Source organism: Triticum urartu, chromosome 7, assembly GCF_003073215.2.
Source record: "Triticum urartu cultivar G1812 chromosome 7, Tu2.1, whole genome shotgun sequence".
In the NCBI taxonomy this organism is placed as follows: Eukaryota; Viridiplantae; Streptophyta; class Magnoliopsida; order Poales; family Poaceae; genus Triticum; species Triticum urartu.
The window spans coordinates 480,106,838-480,126,411 of NC_053028.1; the positions used below are offsets into that span (position 1 = coordinate 480,106,838).

The window sequence follows — 19,574 nt, forward strand, 5'->3', positions numbered from 1 at the left end:
ACGGCCGCAAACATTGAGATACCTGTTTTTTAAATTCTAGTAAATCTAAAACTTGTCTATAATTCATCAAACTTGGCATGCTATCATGGAGCGGCATCAACATGCCGTGGTAAAAGATTTGTCCCATTTGGGGCAGGTTTGGGTATAAGCTTCTCCCAAACCAGAGCTTCTCACAACAAGCGTGATGGTTTCGATAGGGAACGTGCCACCTTTGGGGACGAAACGATATCCGTTGCCTCTTATTGCTTTCAAAAAAATTCTAGTGTCAACATAGAACAACAGGAGTGTTGTGTTCGATTTTGGAATTTTTGGGGTTCGTTTGGACATTTTTATACATTAACTGGATTTTCTAGGCATTTTATGTGCATAATTCAAATTTGAACTACATGCACATGCTCCGATGCATATAAATTGGTTGAAAAAACAAATTTGTGTCCTTCGGTGCATGCTTAGGTCCCATGCAAGAAATGGGAATGAATTTCAAACACCCTGCCACCGTCACTCCGCCGCAAAATTGAGATACTTGGGTTTTAAATTCTAGTAAATCCAAAACTCATCTGAAATTCATGAAACTTGGCATGGTATCATTGAGAAGCATCAACATGTCGTGGTAAAAATTTTGTCCCATTTGGGGCAGGTTTGGGTATAAGTTTCTCACAAACTAGAGCTTCTCACAACAAGCGTGATGGTTTCGGTAGGGAACGTGTCACCTTTGGGGACGAAACGATATCTGTTGCCTCCTATTGCTTTCAAAAAATATCTAGTGTCAACATAGAACAACAAGAGTGTTGTTATTAATCTTGGAATTTTTTTGGGGTTCGTTTGGACATTTTTATAGATTAACTGGGTTTTGTAGGCATTTCAGGTGCATAATTCAAATTTGAACTACATGCACATGCTCCAGTGCATATAAATTGGTTAAAGAATCAAATTTGTGTCCTTCGGTGCATGCTTAGGTCCCATGCAAGAAATGGGAATGAATTTCAAACACCCTGCCACCGTCACTCGGCCGCAAACATTGATACCTGGTTTTTAAATTCTAGTAAATCCAAAACTCGTTTGAAATTCATGAAACTTGGCATGCTATCATGGAGCGGCATCAAAATGCCGTGGTAAAAAAATTGTCCCATTTGGGGCAGGTTTGGGTGTAAGCTTCTCACAAACCAAAACTTCTCACAACAAGTGTGATGGTTTCAGTAGGGAACGTGTCATCTTTGCGGACGAAACGATATCAGTTGCCTCTTATTGCTTTCGAAATTTTTCTAGTGTCAACATAGAACAACAGGAGTGTTGTGTTTAGTTTTGGAATTTTTCGGGGTTCGTTTGGACATTTTTATACATTAACTAGGTTTTGTAGGCATTTCAAGTGCATAATTCAAATTTGAACTACATGCACATGATCCAGTGCATATTGAGTGGTTGAAAAATCAAATATGTGTCCTTGGTTGCATGCTTAGGTCCCATGCAAGAAATGGGAATGAATTTCAAATACCCTGCCACCGTCACTCGGCCGCAAACATTGAGATGCTTAGTTTTTAAATTTTAGTAAATCCAAAACTTGTCTCAAATTCATGAAACTTGGCATGCTATCATGGAGCGGCATCAACATGTCGTGGTAAAAAAAATTCCCATTTGGGGCAGGTTTGGGTATAAGCTTCTCCCAAACCAGAGCTTCTCACAACAAGCGTGATGGTTTCGGTAGGGAACGCGCCACCTTTGGGGACGAAATGATATCCATTGACTCTTATTGCTTTCAAAAAAATTCTAGTGTCAACATAGAACTACAGGAGTGTTGTGTTTAATTTTACAATTTGTCGGGGTTCGTTTGGACATTTTTATACATTAACTGGGTTTTCTAGGAATTTTATATGCATAATTCAAATTTGAACTACATGCACATGCTCCAGTGCATATATATTGGTTGAAAAATCAAATCCGTGTCCTTCGGTGCATGATTAGGTCCCATGCAAGAAATGGGAAAGAATTTCAAACACCGGGGGACTGTTGATTGCCGACAAAAGGTTGAGATAGTTTGTTTTTAAATTCTAGTAAATCCAAAACTCGTCTGAAATTCATGAAACTTGGCATGCTATAATAGAATGGCACCCGACATGCTGTGGTATTTTTCGTGTCCATTTTGAGAGAAGGCGCACTCGAATAACAGCCAACAAAGGTATTTTGAAACAAATAGCCGACATTGTAACATTTCAAACGTTTTGTATAATTTAAATTGTGTGCATTCTGTTAACCATTCACGTGACGCCACACCTCACTATTTTAATGGCTAGGAGGTGCCGTGCGGACATGTGCTTGAGTGCTTGACTAAACGGGAGGCGTGCGAGCTGTACTCCCGCAGGCTCATCGGGAAGCGAGCCCTTTGACTTCCATGACCGCCCGCCTTGCTCGCATCCTCTTCATTAATGGCGCCCAGGCCGCAGTTTCATATGGTTTTTAAATATGAAACACTCATCGCAAATGTTTTAGTTAGAACACCCGTATGCAAAATCAACAACTTCCCCAGGAAGCCAAGGGAAAATATGCCTAGCAGGATTTGTGCAGCTCTTGATCGCAAACGTTTTAGTTAGAACACCCGTACGAAAACCGACAGCTTCCCCAGGAAGCCAAGAGAAAATGTGCCGAGAAGGATTTCTGCAGCTCTTGATCGCAAACGTTTTAGATAGAACACCCGTATGCAAAGTGAGAGCTATGGTCTTCCCCCTTAAGTCGAGGGAAAATTCACAGCGCGGGATTTGTGCATCCCTTCAACGCAAACGGTTGTTTTGGATGACCCATGTGCAACCACGTACAAACGATTTGGTAAGATTTGCATTTGTCATATTGGGTATGTTGCCATTTGTCAAACTGGAAAGATTAACATTTGTTGATCTAATAACATTGCCATTTGTCAATCCTTGTAACACTGCGATTTGTCAAAATATGCAGCTAAAAATCACTAGCACTAGCTAATTTTTGCAACTAAAATTCAGTAATTAAGTATAGATTTCATTCATAGATTAAGTAGTCGTTCTTAATTTATACAAATTTCAACTCGACAGCTGAACCAACCAAACTTTTTCCCAATTGCTGCCAACCACGTACTGAAATAGCTAGTTCAACTATATATACTAGCTAATTTTAAGTACGTTGTACAGTTCCACCACACATCTATAGTCATATGAACTGAACAAAATAGCCCCTAAATACCACTACTATGAAGGGGCTTTGTGCTACTTCCGGCAGCCTCTCCTCTGTCGAGCGCGCTCAGTAAGAGGCAGAGGAGGAGGAGCCTACCGACGAGCTGGAAAAATGCAATACGGTGCCTGCCGCTGCTGCACGTTCAGCGACGCTCGCCGGCTCGAACGCCCACTGCCGCTCCAGATGATCCCTCTCAAAGCGGCTAGACTACTCGTAGATCTCCTGATTCCTCGCCTCTGCGTCGGCGTGTGCTGCGGCGATGGCTGCGTAAGGCTCTTTCCATGCTCGACGAGGCGCTCCTCCTCCTCCCGTAGGAACTCAATGTAGTGCGCAAGGTCGCTGACGCACGTGTGGGCCTCCACCTCCGCCTCCCTCCTTCGGGCAGCGGTGGCGGAGTGGGTGATGATCCTCGCAGTCAACGGTGGGCAGGCGGCCACGGCGGCCGATGATAGGGTGGCGGCCACGACAGCCACCTCCCGCCTTTGGGTCGCGGTGGCAGAGCGGGTGATGGCGGGCAGTGGGATGGCGGCCACGACGGCCACCTCCCGCCTTTAGGCCGCGGCGACGGAGTGGGCGATGGCCCTGGCTTTCGACGGTGGTGTGGCGGCAATGGCAGGCAACAGCTGCCGACGGGTGATCACTCCCTGACTATAGTGCAAGAAAGCTCCTGTCTACTAGGACTACATCAGTACTTCCCCAAAGAGGAAGGGATGATGTAGCACAGCGAAGTTAGGTATTTCCCTCAATGAAGAAACCAAGGTTATCGAACCAGTAAGAGAACCAAGAAACACAACGTAAATAGCACCTGCACACAAATAACAACACCTGGCAACCCGACGTGTTAAAGGGGTTGTCAATCCCTTTCGGGTAACGATGCCAGAAATTTATAATAGATTGAAATAATAGATCGTAAATAGAATAAAGTGCAGCTAAGTATTTTTGTATTGTTGGTTTAATATATCTGAATAAAAATGCAAAGGAAAAGTATATCGCAAGCAAATATATGAGAAAGAAGACCCGGGGCTGTAGGTTTCACTAGTGGCTGCTCTCGAGAAAGATAGCAAACGATGGGTAAACAAATTACTATTGGGCAATTGATAGAACCTCAAATGATTATGATGATATCCACGCAATGATCATTACATAGGCATCACGTCCAAGATTAGTAGACCGACTCCTGCCTGCATCGACTACTATTATTCCACACATTGACCGTTATCCAGCATGCATCTGGTGTATTAAGTTCATGGAAAAATGGAGTAATGCAATAAGAACGATGACATGATGTAGACAAGATCTATATATGTAGAGATAGACCCCATCATTTTATCCTTAGTAGCAATGATACATAAGTGTCGGTTCCCTTTTTATCAATAGGATCAAGCATCGTAAGATCGAACCCACTACCGGGAACCTCTTCCCATTGCAAGATAAATAGATCAAGTTGGCCAAACAAAACAAAAATATCGGAGAAGAAATACAAGGCTATAAGAGATCATGCATATAAGAGATCAAAGAAACTCAAATAACTTTCATGGATGTAAAAAGATAGATCTGATCATAAACTCAAAGTTCAACGGATCCCAACAAACACACCGCAAAAGAGTTACATCATATGGATCTCCAAGAGACCATTGTATTGAGAATCAAGAGAGAGAGATGAATCCATCTAGCTACTAACTACGGACCCGAAGGTATACAAAGAACTACTCACGCATCATCGAAGAGGCACCAATGGAGGTGGTGAACCCCATCCGAGATGGTGTCTAGATTGGATCTGGTGGTTCTGGACTCTGCGGCGGCTGGATGAATATTTCGTCAACCCTTCTAGGGTTCTGGTATTTTGGGGGTATTTATAGAGCAAAGAGGCGGTCCGGGGGGCACCCGAGGTGGGCACAACCCACCAGGGCACGCCTAGGCCTCCTGGCGTGCCCTAGTGGGTTGTTCCCTCCTCGAGGCTCCCCCCAGGTGCAACTAGGGCCCGTTGTGTTCCTTCTGGCCCATAAAAATTCTCCGTAAAGTTTCGTGGCATTTGGACTCCGTCAGATATTGATTTTCTGTGATATAAAACACGGAAAAACAGGAACTGGCACTTGGCACTATGTCAATAGGTTAGTACCAAAAAATTATATAAAATGATTATAAAACATCCAAGATTGATAAGTTAACAGGATGGAACAATCAAAAATTATAGATACATTGGAGACGTATCAGCATCCCCAAGCTTAACTCCTGCTCGTCCTCGAGTAGGTAAGTGATAAAAACAGAATTTTTGATGTGGAGTGTTGTTTATCATGTCATATCATATTCTTTTTCTTTGTAGCATGGACATTTGGACTTTTATGCGATTCAAAGCAATAGTCTAGTTCTGACATAATAATTTAGATACTCAAGCATATCAACAAGCAACCATGTCTTTCAAAATATCAATGCTAAAATAAGTTATCCCTAGCCCATCATGCTCAAACATTGATCCATTCATGAAACACACTCGAATATTAGCTACACCCAATACTTAAGTACGATCATATTGCCTCCTAGTTGGTGATTTTTATGAGAGAAGATGGAGACTCAAATTCAAAAATAAAAAATGCATAGAGTAAAAGAAAGGCCCTTCGCGGAGGGAAGTAGGGATTTGTAGAGGTGCTAGAGCTCAAAGCAAAAAAATAGAGATAAAAACATTTTTATAGGTGTATCCATCCCACCAACGAAAACGACTTAGAGTTCTGAACACTTTCCATGCTAGATATGCCATAGGCGGTTCCCAAACAAAAAATAAAGTTTATTCCTTTTTCCACCATACTTTCACTTTCCATGGCTAACCATATCCACGGGTGCCCTCAATACCAACAATTTTCAAGGAATTTATTATTTGACAACATAAAGTAAATTCATTTTTTTCATTTTGGTACTGGGCATCCCTAAGACCTTTGCCTTACCCTCGTTCAATGACAAGTGAATAAACACTCATCATGAGAATAATACATCTAGCATGGAAAATATTAGCCACCCGTCACCGCTCCGCGAGCGAAACAAAGACACAAAAGAGAAGTTTATTTTGAAAATTAGAGATGGCACATGCAAATTTTCTTAGAACGGCAAAAGAATACCGCATATAGGTATATATAGTGGACTAATATGGAAAAACTGGTTTGAAGGTTTTTTGATGCACAAGTAGAGATCATACTTGGTGCAAAGTGAAGGCTAGCAAAAGATTGGGAAGCGACCAACCAAGAAACGGATAATCTCATAAACAAGCATTAAGCATAAATAACACTGAATAATGCACCATAAGTAGGATATAATTTCATTGCATGACTATTGACTTTCGTACTTACATAGGGAATCACAAACCTTAACACCAATATTCTTACTAAAGCACAATTACTCATCAACATAACTCACATATGACATCATCATATCTCAAAACTATTACTAAGAATCAAGTTTACTTTGTCCAATGATCTCCATGACATTTGTTTCTTTTCCTTTATCCTTGTTGGATATCTATCACTTTGGGACTAATTTTCATGTGTTGCTTTTCATAAGCTCAAACAAATATAAGTGAAGATCATGAGCATACGAATTTTTCTTTCTCTCAAAATAATTTAAGTGAAGCAAGAAAGAGTTTCTTCAAAAAATTACTAACTCTCTATTAAATCTAAGTGAAGCAAGAGAGCATTTCTTCAAAAATACTAAGCACACCGTGCTTTAAAAGATATAAGTGAAGCACTAGAGCAAGTCCTAGCTCATAAAAGATTTAAGTGAAGCAAAGAGAGCAATTCTAAGTCATGACATAATTTTGGGTCTCTCAAATAGGTGTGTCAATCAAGGATTGATGACTTAAAACAAAAAAGAAAACAAGCAAAGATACATATCATACAAGACGCTCCAAGCAAAACACATATCATGTGACGAATAAAATATAGTTTCAAGCAAAATACCGATAGTTGTTGGAAGAAAGCGGGGATGCCACTCGGGGGCATCCCCAAGCTTAGTTGGTTGCTCAATCTTGGATAATAGCTTGGGATGCCGGGGCATCCCCAAGCTTAGGCTCTTCTATCCTTCTTTCATCCATCGTAAGATAACCCAAAACTTGAAAACTTCAATCACACAAAACTCAACAAAACCTTCGTGAGATCCGTTACTATAAGAATAATAAATCACTACTATAAGTGATGTATCAAACAAATTCTCATTTTTTTGTATTATATCTACTATATTCCAACTTTTCTATGGCAAAAAATCATCTAAGAAAACCATAGAGCCATCAAAATAAGCACACAACACAAAGAAAACAGAATCTATCAAAACAGAACAGTCTGTAGCAATCTGACTATTTCGAATACTTATATAACTCCAAAAATTCTGAAAAATTAGGAAGACCTGATAAATTTGTATATTGATCTACAGAAAGTGGAATGGGTATTTTATCACTCTTTGGTAAAAAAATCAAAATTAATTTTGTGAGCATAAAAGTTTCTGTTTTTCAGCAAGATCAAACAACTATCACCCAAGAAGATCCTAAAGGCTTTGCTTGGCACAAACACTAATTAAAACATAAAAAACACAATCATAACAATAGCATAATTGTGTAAACACACAAGAACAGAAAGCAAAAAGCAAAAATAAAACTTATTCATTGGGTTGCCTCCCAACAAGCGCTATAGTTTTACGCCCTTAGCTAGGCATAATATTTCAACGATGCTCACACAACATATAAGAAACACAAAGAGAGCATCATGAAACATGTGACAAACACATTTAAGTCTAACATACTTCCTATACTCAGGAATTTTATAGGAAAACAAATTATCAAGACAAGAAAACATCTAGCATAAGCAAAGGAGAGGAATAAAACATTGACAATCTCAACACAACAAGAGGAAATTTAATAACATGAAAATTTCTACAACCATATTTTCCTCTCTCATAATAATTATATGTAGGATCATAATCAAATTCAACAATATAACTATCATATAAAAATTTTCTTCATGATCTACATGCATGCAAAGTTGACACTCTTCCAAAATAGTGGGATTATCATTAAATAAAGTCATGACCTCTCCAAACCCACTTTTATCAAAACTTTCATAAGATCGAACATACTCCGAAGTAGTGGGATCATTATTGCCTAGAGTTGACACTCTTCCAAACCCACTTTCAATATTATCGCAAACATATTCATCATGAGGCTTAAATAAATTTTCAAGATCATAACAAGAATCACCCCAATCATGATCATTGCAATAAGTAGTGGACATATCAAAATTAGCATCCCCAAGCTTGGGGTTTTGCATATTATTAGCACAATTGACATTAATAGAATTTATAGTAATATCATTGCAATCATGCTTTTCATTCAAGGAGCTATCATGAATCACTTCATAAATTTCTTCATCACAATTTTTAGATTCACGAATTTCAAGCAAAACTTCATAGAGATAATCTAGTGCACTCAAATCACTAGCAATTGGTTCATCATAACTGGATCTTTTAAAAGGATTAGCAAGTGGATGAGGATCCATATCAATAGATTTTTAGCAAGCGAAGATGCAAGCATATAGAAGGCACATGGCAACACAAGCAAACAAAGGATCTGACAAGAAAAAGGCGAACGGAAAAAGGCAAATAAAATGGAAAAATTTTGTGAAGTGGGGGAGAGGAAAATGAGAGGCAAATGGCAAATAATGTAAATTGAGAGGAGATGAGATTTGTGATTAGGAACCTGGTATATGTTGAAGATACTCCTCGGCAACGACGCCAGAAATTCCTTTTGATCACTCCATGACAATAGCGCCAGAAAGCTCCTGTCTGCTAGGACTACATTGGTATTTCCCCAAAGAGGAAGGGATGATGTAGCACAGCGAAGGTAGGTATTTCCCTCAGTGAAGAAACCAAGGTTATCGAACTAGTAGGAGAACCAAGAAACACAACGTAAACAACACCTTCATACAAATAACAGCACCTCGCAACCCGGCGTGTTAAAATGGTTGTTAATCCCTTTCGGGTAATGATGCGAGAAATTTGTAATAGATTGAAATAATAGATCGTAAATAGAGTAAAGTGTAGCAAAGTATTTTTGTATTTTTGGTTTGATAGATCTGAATAAAAATGCAAAGGAAAAGTAGATCGCAGGCAAATATATGAGAAGGAAGACCCAGGGGGCGTAGGTTTCACTAGTGGCTTCTCTCGAGAAAGATAGCAAACGGTGGGTAAACAAATTACTGTTGGGCAATTGATAGAACCTCAAATAATTATGTCGATACCCAGGCAATGATCATTACATAGGCATCACGTCCAAGATAGTAGACCGACTCCTGCCTGCATCTACTACTATTACTCCACACATCGACCGCTATCCAGCATGCATCTAGTGTATTAAGTTCATGGAAAACGGAGTAATGCAATAAGAAAAATGACATGAGGTAGACAAGATCTATCTATGTAGAGATAGAACCATCGTTTTATCCTTTGTAGCAACAATACATACGTGTCGGTTCCCTTTCTGTCACTGGGATCAAGCACCTTTAGATCGAACCCACTAGCGGGCACCTCTTCCCATTGCAAGATAAATAGATCAAGTTGGACAAACAAAACCCAAATACCGGAGAAGAAATACGAGGCTATAAGAGATCAAAGAAACTCAAATAACTTTCATGGATATAAAAAGATAGATCTGATCATAAACTCAAAGTTCATCGGATCCCAACAAACACAACGCAAAAGAGTTACATTATATGGATGTCCAAGAGACCATTGTATTGAGAATCAAGAGAGAGAGATCAAGCCATCTAGCTACAAACTACGGACCCGAAGGTCTACAAAGAACTACTCATGCATCATCGGAGAGGCACCAATGGAGGTGGTGAACCCCATCCGAGATGGTGTCTACATTGGATATGGTGGTTCTGGACTCTGCGGCGGCTGGATGAATATTTCATCGACGCTTCTAGGGTTCTGGTATTTTGGGGGTATTTATAGAGCAAAGAGGCGGTCCTGGGAGCATCCGAGGTGGGCACAACCCACCAGCGCGCGCTTGGGCCTCCTGGCGCGGCCTAGTGGGTTTTCCCCTCCTCGGGACTCCCCCAGGTGCAACCAAGGCCCGTTGTGTTCCTTATGGCCCATAAAAATTCTCCGTAAAGTTTCGTGGCATTTGGACTTCGTCTGATATTGATTTTCTATGATGTAAAAAACTAGGAAAAACAAGAACTGGCACTTGGCACTATGTCAATAGGTTAGTACCAAAAAATGGTATAAAATGATTATAAAACATTCAAGATTGATAACATAACATCATGGAACAATCAAAAATTATAGATACGTTGGAGACGTATCAACGAGCAGCGGTGGCGGAACGTGTGGTGGGTGTTCCACGCACACCCAACAGGGATGCCACGCGCACTACACTACGTCGGCGACTGAGCCACCGCCGCGGTGTAGCCTCCCAGCTAGAGCTATCCTCTGATGATGGTGGAGTGGCTGAGCGACGATGATGGATCGGTGCCATTGGCAATTGTGGGTGAAGCAGACAAGATAAGCTATAGGGAGGGAGGGGAAGCATTGGGATTTTGGGGGATTTCACCGAGTCGGGTGGGAAGCTTGCGTGGGAGTGGGCACGCCGACGATTCATTGGTGCCACTTCAAGCCACCGTTTGGCCAAAAGAACGCCCCCGCGCGCTACGCAAGCTTGCGTTGTAAGCCATCTGCGGCAGCGGGGTGACAAGACATGCGAGAGGAGGACGAAAGGACACGTACACATATGGTTAATACAAAAAAACGTTTGTGACTACCTACTATACCCCCGTCCTGGTTTATAAGTAGGATTTAACTAATAAAATACGAATGCATGTCGCCAAGGATTATATCATTGGACTCGTATTTGAACATAGCTTCCAGTTATACAATTTTTGTAACATGCACTAACACTTTTTTGGTTAAATTTAAGGTTATATACCAGCAAGCATATGCCCGCAACACATACGGCTTATTTCATCACAAACAGCTCAGGTGGGTCAACTGTATGCCACGTATCGCACACGCAACTCTAATGTGATTTGTGCTTGATGTCTCCCTCATTGCTCGCACAGTTCGTCTTATATGCCATGTATCACTGTGCCGGTCTTTGCTCGCGTCCCTCGGCAAGCTCTGCTCACCGTTAGGTGCCGCGGCATGCTCTGCTCGCGTCCGTCGGTGCGCTCGGCTTATGGACAGCTTTTCCTTGTGTGTTCAACTGCTATATGCATATATATATATATAGTTGCTTGCCGTTGAGGCGACCGCGGAGCGCTCTGGTCGCGTCCCTCCGCGCGCGCTCTTCCAGCGGTTGGGCGTGCGCACGATCACGTCGGCGGCCCCATAAGCATGCGGTTGCGCCGCGCGTGTTGCCACGCGATGCGGTTACATGCGGCGCGATGGAGTTACGCGCTGCAAATTAGAACTGCCATCAGGGCTTGTTGATATTCCTGGCCGTCCGGCTCCCCCTTTAATTCCTGCAGCCATTATAACCTTAGTCTCTTCAACGTGCCCCACAACACAACAAGCACACCCATGACGACACATAGAGAGGGGATGTCTAGCGACGCTCCAATGGAGTACGACGAGCATAGAGTGGAGACCCATGCGAGGGAGACGGATATCTCGGTGGTGTACACCATCGACCCGGCCATGATGGATGACTACATCAACAACGTTGAGTAGTTGCTTGCTCGAGATAAGTACAAGGTGGTCGGCATCGACCTCCAGTACACCGTCGGTCCTCCCGGCATATATTAGAAGGTTGTCGTCGCCCAGTTGTGTGTGCGCCATCATGTCCTCATCTACCACTACTGCATGGCCACAGAGCCTTGTGACCATTTCAACAGGTTCCTCAACAGCACCGACTACAAGTTAGCCACGGTGGAAACCACCGACGATGTAAAAGCGCTCAGTGTTACAGGCTTGGCCTGCAAGAACCTTGTCGAAATTTGTGACCACTACAGGGTCTGGGGCAGCACGAAGGACTCCCTGGTCGAACTCGCCTCGGCCATCATCGACCCCTACTACGAAAAGATGAAGCAGGATGCCCAGAGAACAAGTCCCCTATCCTAGCACAGGGCCTGGATGCGGCAACTGGATGAATCTCACCTTGGTTCGCGGCCAAGAGTGTGTACACATGCTACGAGATGCACAGGCGGACCGTTGACATGAGGAAGTTCCTCGTTACCCAAATCGGCGAGCCCGGATCGAGCCATAAGCAGAGCAAGCGTCACAAGATCATATGGTCGTTTATGCTAGTTAATCATGCATGTAATATATAGTTTACTTTATTGGTGTGTGGAAATGTCATGTGTGTATAGTAGCCACCTATGTAATTATGCATGTAATAGTTTACTTTGGTATGTGCAAATGACATGGTTGTAGTAGCCACCTATGTAAGTGGATGTTTCATTTGGTTATGCAACCATGTCCTTATAAGTGTGTATATATATGTTGTTGTTCTGTATGCAATCCCATCGCACAACACACACGTCTTATTAGCAGCAACCGTCTGTGTTATTATCGGTCTTCGTACACATTTTTGATTACATATCTGTTTGCCGCGTATCACATACATCTTATTATATTGAACCGTTTCTGTTCTCTTGTCTCAACACAAATAGTTCATCTGAGTGAACCGCATGACATATATCGCACACACCTTGATCTGGTTGACCATTTCTTTTGTGTTGCCTGATCACAAACAGTTCATCCGAGTGAACCGTATGATGTATATCGCACACGCCTTCATCTAGCTGCCCGATTCTTTTGTTCTGCCTCATCGCAAACAGTTCATTGAACTGAACCGTGTGCCCTGCATCGCGCATGCAACTAAAATATGAACCGTGTTTGATGCATCCTCCATCGCAAACGTTTTGCGCCTTTTTGACGGTTCTTTTACACCACTGTTTGTGACTATTGCATCACACACAGTTTCATCGAAGGGTCTCTGATCGTAGTGTCGTGTTAGCAGCATCCTGCAGTAGTGCAAGCAGAGAAGTAGTTTCATCATAAGCATCATGCATAGTAGAAGTGTCATCATCAATAACATGTGACATATCGGAATCAATAGCAGGTGTAGGTGTCGCAAGTTTACTCAAAACAGAAGGTGAATCAAGTTTAGAGCTAGATGGTAGTTCCTTACCTCCCCTCGTAGTTGAGGGAACAATCTTGGTTCTTTGATCTTTCAGATTCCTCATAGTGATCAACAGATATAAATCTCAAGTGACTCAGAGAATAGAGCTATGCTCCCTGGCAACGATGCCAGAAAAAGGTCTTGATAACCCACAAGTATAGGGGATCGCAACAGTTTTTGTGGGTAGAGTATTCAACCCAAATTTATTGATTTGACACAAGGGGAGCCAAAGAATATTCTCAAGTATTAGCAGCTGAGTTGTCAATTCAACCACACCTGAAAGACTTAATATCTGCAGCAAAATATTTAGTAGCAAAGTAGTATGGAAGTAACAGTAACGATCACTGCAACAAATATGTCAACTTGCGACCATCACTATTGGTCACTGAAAGGTCATTGTTTTTCATTTGCGACCTTTTTGTGACCAAAAACAGAAGGTCAAAGGCTGGCGGTCGTAAACTGAAATTAACAACCTTCTCCGTGAGAAGGTCGTGGAATTCCACGACCAAAACAAAAGGTCATTGATTCTATGACCTTCTATTTTGGTCGCTAGCTCTCTGCCCTGGCCACGTCAGATCCAACGTGGCCAAATTACGACCAATTGAAAAGGTCATTGATAAGATTCAGCCCGGTCCAATTCGACGCCTTACATGGGCCGAGCCCACTAATTCATCCTTTTTATTAAAAAAAATCTATCAATTTTTGATCGGCTTCGTGGGCCAAGCCCAACAATTCAGCCTTTTTATTTCTAGGCCTCATCCATTTCATAGTCCATTTAATTAAGCCTTTTTATACCTTTTTCATAAATGCGCAATATTCCAGTCCACTGTTGTTTGGGCCATAGCCTTTTTAGAGCCCAAATATTATTCGATCCAATAGAACATTCAGCCTTTTCATTGACAGATTTATTTTACACATTTCAACAGTAAACAATCAATAATTCTCACAATTAAATGATCAAATCCAGAAATCACTCAATGAAACTCACAACAGCACATACACGTCTGCACAATCAAAAAGAAATACACATGCACCAAAACATGGTGGTAACATCAACTAAAACTATTGTGCACATCTCCAGGCTTCTTCTGATCATGGTCACAACAGCAGCCACCTCAACAACATTAGATCCTGATCTGCATAAATTATAAGATACAGTGGAACTTAAATGATTGCCAATAAAAATATCCATTCAAGAGAATAAAAATTACACATAAATGCCCAAATACCTCAGTTCAGTAAACAGTAAGCATGGCATGGCAAAACTTCCAAAACTTGACTACAACACATCAACCTGATGATGTTCTACTAAGACATTCAACACACCAATAGTACTAGCGTATAGGTACCAACACATCTACTAGCTACTAGTGCATGTCATGCAATGAACATCTACTGGCTACTAGCACAATTGCACAAGCAATAGAAGCAGCATTAACTACTAGCACTGCTAGCAGTAACTACTAAGTACTAACTAGTAGCAGCCAACAGCTAGCAGTAGCGAAACTAACACTGCAGTAGCAAAACAGCAATAGTACATGCTACAGCTAGAGCATCAATAGCAGCAGTACATCTTCATCTAGACTCTAGGGAGCATCAACAGCAGCAGTACATCAAATGACACCTTGTTGTGATGTAACAGCATGGTACAACTAACTTGCTTCCAGAACAAAGTGTGGATTATATAGAAGAGTAGAGATCTGTGTCCCTTGGAAGCACATCAAATGTTAAAAATCTAGACTGGTCAAATAATAATTGTATTCTTCTCTACAAGCACATATGAGCAGTTAATAAGTACTGATCCTATCAAGTATGGCAGGCTTGCAACATGGAGATGCATACATGATTGAGCACTAACATATTATGGTGTGACCGGGGCTATACCTGTCCAGCACAATGCGTGTTGCATCCAAGAACCAGGTTCTGGATCAGAGCTGCATTGATGTTGCATCCAGCAATTTGCAGGGGGCCTGTCGTGAACATGAACATATTATGTCAGGGAAAGTGGATACTTCGTCTAAATAAATACATCTTATTGCAGAAACATTTCGTTGATTCCGTGGCGGAAACGTATAACACAGATGATGATACACTAATACACTGTGCATACTTGAAAATGCCAGAAGAGTTAAAATTATTAAACTGAGAGCAGTCAAAGCAACACAACATACTTGAAAATGCCAGATTTAGCATACCTCTATTCCTACGTACTACTACACATAGGTTAACAACTAGGAGAGCAACAGAGCATGCCAAGACTGCAATTGTCCGACTGATTGCTTTAGGTCATAGTGCGAAGAACACTGCTACATGTACAAGTACAACAAAAGAAGAATCTCAGGCCTCTATAATTCGCTAGTTTCTTAGGCAACAAACATCATTGCAAATTTTGATGAAATGCATAGGTCCAGACGATGATTACATAGCAGCAACTACTGCAGACATTGGCTGGAGAAATGCTCATCTTTTTATTCTTTGTAAAAGAAATTTTGAGTTCAAGTAGTAGCACTAGTTACTGACTACACATGTAGGTGCATATGCAGGTGCATCCTACAGACTACAGTACAACACTAATGCTGCTGCTATAGTACAATGTTGCTGCTACAGTATGGTACTCCAAGAATAATATGAAATGTGGACTAATGGTAATTAAGCCCCAGGATTAACTAGCAGTACTAGACAGCCATGAATGAAGCCCAAGATTTGATTTGGAGGTGGTAGTTAAACTTTGGTGTCGGCTTCGGCGTCTTCGAAGTCGTCCAGCAGCTTGGGGTCCTGGGCGGCGGCGGATCTCTGGTGGGGGTCGGTGCCGGCGTCGGTGGCCTGGCCGTTAGTACCACGACGACGCCCGGCATACGGTACGGTTGAGTCCTGCGGTGTAGCTGATATCGATGATTAGTAGCAAAGGGAATGCAACTGCTTTGCCTTCAGGTTAATATGTTACCTTGAGAGACACTGAGTTTTAGAAGAAATGCTAGGTGCACGCGCACATCGCTCCACCAAGAAGTGGAACCTGTTATTGGGAAGAAATGCAAACTTGTTAGTGAGCAAGCACACGAACTGTTATCAACAAAACTTTGCTGCTTGCAATAGCCATCTCAATGGAATGGATGCACACTTCAATAAGGAGGGTTCCTGAAGAAACCGCATATGCTCAGTTTATGACGACGAAATCATTGGGTGAAGTGAACCAAATCATCTTCCAGAATCTCAATAACATGCAAAGCTTGCAACTGAATCTTAACTAAACCTTGTGACGGAATGGTACCGAATGCAGTGCAATAATAGAACAACATGTTCAGAATCACAACAAATGCTACGACTGACTAATAACTAGAGTTGCCCGCCATTGACGTTGATTAACCGCTACATCTACATGAACACATTGCTTGCTTGATTGGTTTGGTTGACTTCTAATGGTGCTACGACTACATGGACACGAAATGGGGATCTGGCTACCTAATGACACAACTACATATTGAACTACTATAGGGATCTTGGGTGGGAGAGGAGAGGGCGGCGTCGCCTGAATCGCACCTGACGTCTGGTTCACCTGAGCTTGGACGTGAAGGAGGAGAGAGCAGCTTTACCGCGCCGCCGCTGGTGGTCACCGACCGGAAGGCGGAGCGGCCGGAGCCAAACTCGTCGAAGCTGATCACCGACGACGACTTGGTGGACTTGGACCTGGACCTCGACCGCAACTGACGTGCACGGGCGCCGAAGATGTCGTCAAAGAAACCCTCCTCGGTGGGCACGGTCATCGTCGCCGGCCTGCCACAGCGGCACAAGGCGTCGGCGCCACCGCCGTAGGAGTAGTACGGGTACTGGCCGCCGTGGCCGGCCGCGGTAGCATGGTAGTCAGGGGCAGCTACGTCGCCGCAGAAGCTGCAGAGGAGCATGGTGCGCGGCGGTGGGACACGGAAGCTTCGAGAGGTGGGAGGGAGAGGGGAGGGGGAGCTCGATCTGATGGAGGGAGACGGCGGTGGGAGGGATCGAGGGGAGCGCCGTCGATGGCGACGGCGACGAGATGGGGGAGGGGTGCGATAGGAGGAGGGGATCGATGGGATCTGGGTAGGGCTTGGGTACGTGGATGCGGGTGGGGTTTTCGTTTTCATTTTCTTTTTTTTCTGTACATAAATGGATGGATGGATGGATGGGCATCATGTCATCGATCCGTCTGACAACGAATTCCACCAATGGGAATAGAGCACATATAGTTGTGTTTTTTCTTTTGTTTTTATTCTACTGTTTCACATGAAAAAAAATCAAATATTGATCTCATATTGTGCACAAGAGTGCATCTTCGAATGCCAAACAATGTTGTCTAAGGAAGTTTTCATTTTCCTTTTTTCGAGTGCTCAAAATGTTTTTTTTGTGAAGGATCAACCAAATATTAGTTGCAAAATTGGTCCAAATCCATTTTATAAAATACTAGGCCATATATAATGCACAATTGATCAAATGGTCGGGTGTCAAAAGTTTCGATCCACCTCTCGTGAAAAAGATAAATTCCTGCCAATTCAGTAGGAAGCGGGTAAAATTTGAACTGCAGCAGCCTCATAGTTTGCTCTTTATTTTTTCCAAAATTCATTTCTAGGTACATAAGTATCTATTTCATCAGACAAACACAAAAAGTTTTCCAAGATTCAACCAATAGCTAGGAACGGTCATGTCCGTCGTTTTGACCGCATTTTGAAACGGACATAAAAAATTCAAAAAAATCAAAAAATTGGAAAACCTTCGCATTGTGTCATTATATGTGACCAAGTTAGCAGGAAAAATAATAAACTTGTAATACGGTAATTATTTTTAAAAAGTGTTCTCAAAAACAAGCTATCATGCGTGAAGATGCATGGCTTTCAAGCCAAATGATCAATCTTATGGCCACATTCATGGCATAGTTTGTTCAAATGATCTCATATTGTGCATAAGGGTGCATATTGGGATGGCAAACAATGTTGCCTAAGGAACTTTTCATTTTCTTTGGACGAAAAATTTGTTTTATATAATTCGTGTGCCCAAAATGAGTTATTTTTTGTGAAGGACCTACCATATATTTGTTGCAATATTGGACTAGGCCATATATAATGCACAATTGACCAAATGGTTGGGTGTCAAAAGTTTCGATCCACCTCTCGTGAAAAAGACAAATTTCTGGCGATTCAGTAGGAAGTGGGTAAAATTTGAACTGCAGCTGCCTCATAGTTTGCTCTTTATTTTTTCCAAAAATCATTTCTAGGTACATAAGTATATATTTAAGCATAAATACATGGTTCAGTAGTGATACGTCGAGGTTTGGACGGTGGCCCAGGGCCCCAACTCCAAAGCGCGTAGACTCGCATGCCCGCTGCATGGTCACCGCGTGACCATCACGTTGCCATGCTTTTTGGGCAGCTTAGGCATGTCTAGTAGGTTGGGCATTCCCCAAGTAGATGCTAGGAATAAAATAACAACAGAATAATCTCATGAGAAGACCGAACTATGCTCAAACATGAATTAGCAGCCAAGTGTTTGATTAGCGGTACGGGAAATTCACAAGGCCAATGGGCCTGAGTTTTGGCTCAGGATGATCATCTACTAGGGAGACTGTCTTGGCAAATTTTCAGCTCAAATGGAGGAATTTGGATGGCACTTGCTTTCCAAAGTACCACATCAGGCAGAAATATGGATGGTGAAGCTGGGCTCAAATGGATAATTGGATTGAGCTGAAATTTTGTGGAGTATGGTAATTTGGGCATAGTAAAGCACTGTAAAAAATTTATACCAATTCGATAATCCTAGCTTGTACTTCCTTCACAAAGCTTCTCTCTGGATAGAAACTTTAAAAATTTGCTGAGGAAGATTTAATAGGAAAATGGAGCTGAATATTGGAATGTGTCAATGATTTGTATATTTAAGATGGCAAAAAAAAGTTTGAGGACAATAGGAGGTGTCTAGATAGCACTTGCTTTACAATGTGCCAATTTGGACAGAAAATAGAAATTGAAGCTGGGCTTACATAGATGATTGGATTATGCTGAAATTTGGTGTAGGGGATTTCTATAGTCAGGGTAATGTCCCGGTAAATTTTCAGCAATTATAAAGCAATATAAAATTTAGTTGCTTCACAAACTAAAAATATTACCAGAAACAAAGATTCGATGGTGAGCTCACATGTATTGTTAGATAAAGCTAAACTTTTGTGTAGAGCTATGCCTTTGGCATATAGAATATGTGGCAAAAA

At 42.0% G+C, this 19,574-nt stretch overlaps 1 protein-coding gene across 4 annotated transcripts; it reads right to left on the reverse strand.

Moving 5' to 3' along the window:
* Nucleotides 1-14,214: 14,214 nt before the first annotated feature.
* LOC125521971 lies at nucleotides 14,215-17,442 on the reverse strand. Of its 4 annotated transcripts, none has more exons than XR_007289532.1 (4): nucleotides 16,889-17,442; nucleotides 16,296-16,364; nucleotides 15,236-16,222; nucleotides 14,215-14,482 (listed from the first exon to the last, which is right to left on the reverse strand). XR_007289532.1 is itself a non-coding variant. In XM_048687037.1 (3 exons), exons 1-3 carry the CDS (start codon nucleotides 17,248-17,250, stop codon nucleotides 16,027-16,029), a joined length of 627 nt encoding a protein of 208 aa, XP_048542994.1. In that variant the 5' UTR covers nucleotides 17,251-17,442; the 3' UTR covers nucleotides 14,215-16,026. The 4 variants fall into 4 exon arrangements, 2 of the variants coding, with proteins under 2 accessions (XP_048542994.1, XP_048542995.1); XR_007289531.1 differs by having other exon boundaries at nucleotides 14,215-14,487; XM_048687037.1 differs by having other exon boundaries at nucleotides 14,215-16,222.
* Nucleotides 17,443-19,574: the final 2,132 nt, after the last annotated feature.

What these genes read in the sequence shown, in the direction of transcription:
- LOC125521971 (XM_048687037.1), bottom strand. Translation starts at nt 17,250, where the DNA reads ATGCTCCTCTGCAGCTTCTGCGGCGACGTAGCTGCCCCTGACTACCAT. An exon ending in TCAGGTGAACCAGACGTCAG is followed by an intron (nt 16,365 to 16,888) that starts GTGCGATTCAGG and finishes TCCCAATAACAG; the next exon opens with GTTCCACTTCTTGGTGGAGC. An exon ending in AAAACTCAGTGTCTCTCAAG is followed by an intron (nt 16,223 to 16,295) that starts GTAACATATTAA and finishes GCTACACCGCAG; the next exon opens with GACTCAACCGTACCGTATGC.